Source organism: Mesitornis unicolor, unplaced genomic scaffold, assembly GCF_000695765.1.
Source record: "Mesitornis unicolor isolate BGI_N332 unplaced genomic scaffold, ASM69576v1 scaffold51311, whole genome shotgun sequence".
Classification (NCBI taxonomy): domain Eukaryota; kingdom Metazoa; phylum Chordata; class Aves; order Mesitornithiformes; family Mesitornithidae; genus Mesitornis; species Mesitornis unicolor.
The window spans coordinates 1-4,750 of record NW_010164175.1 but is presented as its reverse complement, the minus strand read 5'-3'; the positions used below and the strand labels follow the sequence as shown (position 1 = coordinate 4,750).

At 38.6% G+C, this 4,750-nt stretch overlaps 1 protein-coding gene across 1 annotated transcript; it reads right to left on the bottom strand.

Moving 5' to 3' along the window:
* Positions 1-527: 527 nt before the first annotated feature.
* LOC104535302 (vinculin) lies at positions 528-4,655 on the bottom strand (the record flags this gene model as incomplete). Its single annotated transcript, XM_010194181.1, has 5 exons — positions 528-830; positions 1,833-1,941; positions 2,488-2,637; positions 3,647-3,775; positions 4,456-4,655. Coding segments are annotated over 5 exons (891 nt in total), but the record flags the coding sequence as incomplete, so codon positions are not given.
* Between the last annotated feature and the right edge of the window lie 95 nt (positions 4,656-4,750).

Genomic DNA, 4,750 nt, shown 5'->3' with positions numbered 1-4,750 from the left:
GAACTGCAACACTACCCCCCAAAAAAGTACTTCTATAACATAGTGTGCCAAGTGCACATATATACGTAAAGAAACAATGTTTAAAAACTACCAAAACGTTTACAGTGGATTTAGATGTTTGAAAAGTTGATGTCATATGCAACATGCAGGACATAAAGCCTGGACTGAGTAACCGTCACTATCAATAGCCAAAGTAATTCTCTGACAACTTTTGGAATAAAAGAAATAGATAATATTTTGATATATAAAGTAGTACTACTGATAAACTAGTGACAAATACTTCTGATAAAGATTATGAAATCATGTAATAAACTACCATGCAGATTCCTTTTCCCATGAATATGCCAAAGGAAAGAGCAGGACTCAGCAATTAGTGGTGTGACCTCAATTTCACCATTCCAAGTTCTAAATGTACACAAAATTCACATAACAGGGGATACACAGCTGTACAAGACCAAACATGCACCACTTCACATAATCTTCAGCCCATAAAAAATATATTTGAAGTCAGCTGACCAAATCCTTACCAGGATCAGAAATGTTTCCTGCCACAGCTTTAGCATCCATTACCATTGGCGATATAGTTTTGCTTAGCTCATCAGAGGCTGCTTTAACAGCCTCACGGAATTTAGGGTCTTCTGAATTTTCAACCTCCCGTTTTGCTACCAGTAGGATGCGGTTTGCTCGTCTAGCAATGCTGGTGGCACCAGCTACCAGCATCTGAGGTTGAATATTTGCCATCGCAACTTTACATTTATCAAGGTCTTTCTTAATAGCCTCTTCTGATGCATCCAACAAAGATTTAGTATCGATGGCTTCATCCACCAACCCTGGAATCAAAGTTAAACACATTAATATTCTAGTTTCATATTAGTATTTGATATTTGGTATTCCAGAGACTGTTCACAACCAGAAAAGTAAGTATCTCCAAACTAGGGGGTGAGGAGGGACAGAATGGGGCATGGAAATCAGACCTATTGTATTACTGCAGTTTTACTTCTGATTATGTGGTATCTGTCACAGTAACCGTGGTCAGGCTTGCTCCCACTAATGGCATCCCAAGCTCTCACTCATCTACCATGGAACACTGCTTGAGGCAAGAACTGGCTACACAGTATTTGCAGCAGAGCTTCCTTCCCTCCACCAGCTTTCTTTAAGCATATCCAGTACTTTTTGTACCTCTCCCATTCATTCAAAAGGAAATATCCCTCTGGCTGTGCTTTTACTCAAGGATGATACATAGTGACAAGGCAGTAAGACTTAAAATAGCCACAATTTAGTTGCAGAGATAAAGAAGGAGGTAGCATTCAGTCAGAAGATTAACTGGCCAGTACAAAGGATCTGCACTTTGGAAAGACTGAACCATTTAAGTATCTCAGCAAGATTCAGTATATCAGTAGCTTTGTTTTAGTCACTATTTTCATCAAGCTGTTACGTAATTTAAAACGCATTTTCTTGCCCCTACTTAATTATTTGTCCTCATTCAGCATGCCAAGATTATGTAGGAAAGAACCCCCAAGTTGCTACAGTGACACATTGCTAGAATACCAGTCACAATAAAAACAAATGGCATTCTGGTTTTCCCACAAAAAAACTAAACACTAATCTGCTTCCTTGCAGCTCAAAATTAAAAGCTATGAAGCAAGGTATTTTGTTTATGCTGTAACATATACCTATTTCTGGAGTCAGAGCACATTCCCTTTTCTGTTAATTTATTTTTAATGAGTCACTAACTCTTATGCATGTTTCATTAATCCAAATACAACGGGGAAAAAAATCTATAGCAGCTAGTTAGCCGCAAGTACAATCTTCAGCAAAAATTCCTTCGTTACCTGTCATTTTTTCTACATTATCAATCCATTGGTTTTTCATGGTTTCAAAATGTTCGTAAGCAGCTTGATTTCCAGGATTTCTCAGGAGGATACGAGCAGCTGATACCACCTGCCAATGGAAAACAGTTTTAATTATGAAAGTAGCAGTATGTCACGACTACACACATATTCGTGAAAATACACTTGTTTTTCAGGTCCAGATGAGGAGCTCCTCATTTTGAATACTAGTTCATTAATTCTAGTTCAACACCTAGTTGCTTGAGGATTTACAATGCTTCTGGAATTTGTTGACACAAATACTTTTTTTCTGGAACTTAAATGACATGCTTATGTACCAAAAAGTGTTTATCATTTTAAAGCACTTCTTGAAAGCACCAAAGTATGTTCACTAAAGAGCATTTTTTTCCACTTACATGTTTTACTAAGCCTCCAAGTAATTCTGTTCCAAGAATAAGTCACTAACGCTTCTGTCCAAAAGTTGAAGAGTAAGTCATGTCATTTAACCAGTTTGGTATCATATACACCAATATTTGCCATTCTCCTTTTAAGTGTCAGCACTGCGTCCCTTACTGGCATTAACGTCTTTCTCTGATAGCAGAGGCCACAGAAGTTGCCCCCAGTCCTTTAGTAGCCCTTCGAGAGTAAGGAAGCAAACCTGTGGGGTAAGTTCCCTTGCTGATTTCACTGTTGCTTGAATGCCCTCCACAGTGGTTTTATTCGCAGTCCCAACTGCAGCTGCTTTTTCTGCTGTAGCTCCCAGTCTAGCAGCATGGTTTTCAAAGTTTGCCGCTCTTTCATCAAACACCTGGTTGTCAGAAGAGACACACATTTAAAACGCCTAACTTCCCTAAAGAATACATCATTTCTTCAAAGTGTCACATAGCAGAGGCACCTTCACAAACATTCATACTTAATGTGTTCCCTGAGAAGGTGCAACAGGACACAAAAAGCTTTGAAGCTACTTCATTTTTTTAATCTTTACACTATCGGACTTTCTTCTTTACTGACTCATCTGGGGCTCAAAGGACACTACCACACTTAAGCTTCAAGGTATTAAGTACACTAATTCCTGATGACTACTGCTGTAATAAATACTGTCTTAAAGCTATTTTACCTCATAGACATTAATCTTCAAGCCCATAATCCAAAAGTAACTATATTTGCAAGATAAATATCAAGGCTTACCCTAAAGGCTTTACATTGGAAAAAGAAAAAGTCCCTCCTTCCACAGTCCTTAGTTATTCAAGGTACAAAATAGTTTGACAAAAGGCTATCCTGTCATAAAGCTAAATTCCCCAAGGCCTTGGGAATCATTTTGATGATGTTTAAATCAACCAGCCAGCGCTGCCAGCCACAGTTTTAGATAGTTCACATGCAGCCAGTAGCTTTGAAGTACAGGAAACATTATACAGCAAGAGAACAGGTTAAATCCGTTGATCAATCTTGGCAAGAATTTGACTATTTTAATCAGCTTATATAATGTTGAGCTACACAATCCACTAATTAGCATGTCAGTGATTTTTTTCACAAGAATTTTTAGCATGCTGAAGGCAACACTGTACAACCACCACACGGAGAAATCTTCGCCATTTACTGAAGTCAGGGACAATACAGTTTCCAGGCATATACAGCACAATTTGAAGTCTCCACAAGTCCAGAGAAACTTACATGACAATCATTATGCTGTCAGAATTAATAAGCATGTATTGCAAGCTTGAGAGAAAAATATTGATTCATTTTTCAAAATAAATTCAGGTAAAATTAAGCAATAACTGAAGCTTCACATGGGAAAAAGACCGCCTGGGTATACTTGCCTCATCTCTATTGGGAGCATCAGAAGGAGCAGTGGCTGCTACTGCTAGCAGTTTAATAGGAGTTGTGGTGTCACTAAAAACATCGGAAACCTCTTGGGTCATTGCCTCTTGCATTCGTGTTTTAAGATCCTTTAAAAAAAAAAAAGAGGAAAACTATTAGCACATGACATAGGAATATTAAGTTCGTAGGGATTCAAATCCCTAAAACCTCTTCTTGCAATAAAAAAAAAGAAAAGAAAAAGCCCATTACAATGATAGCCATTAAGATAAAATGATCAATGGATCATTTTTTACATAATTTAAAATACCAGAAGCTTACATATGACTCCTTGAAGCAACATCAGAAGCTATGAACAGCACGATTTGAGACCTTGCTCCTCAAATTTGCAGTGTTAAGTGTACTATTTTCTTTTAAAATGAGGCTTTAGTTTTTACTTCTAAATTGTTCAATTCGAGTTAAAATGATCAATGGATCATTTTTTACATAATTTAAAATACCAGAAGCTTACATATGACTCCTTGAAGCAACATCAGAAGCTATGAACAGCACGATTTGAGACCTTGCCCCTCAAATTTGCAGTGTTAAAATGAGGCTTTAGTTTTTACTTCTAAATTGTTCAATTCGAGTTGATCCCTACAGCATGATTTCAAGGACTTTCTAGAAAGTTTGCTTTAAGCATCTCAGCTAAACCAACTGGGTTTTTGGTTGCACTTTTGGTTTTATCGATGCCTCCCACACACAAGCACTTTATCAGAGGAGTGCAAATACTTCAGCATACCGTGCATTTCACTGCACGAGAGGTTTGTACCTTCAGTGACTCCTGAAGCTGAGCAGCAATTGCCCTGGCCTGAGGAGACTCTCCCTCCCCTCTTGCTGCCAGGTCAGCAAGCTGAGCAGCCAGCTGGTCCACACGGTCACATTTGGCAAGCAGGTCCTGGCGATAAGGTCCAATCATGACATTGGCTAAACGACGACCTTCTGCAACCAGGCCCCGAATTGCTGCCTGGCCTGCAGTGGAAGAAGTCACATTGCATTAACATACAACGGAACAAAAAAATTAAAGCATAAATCAAGCCTGGACAAGTTCACCCTCTCTTGGGTGG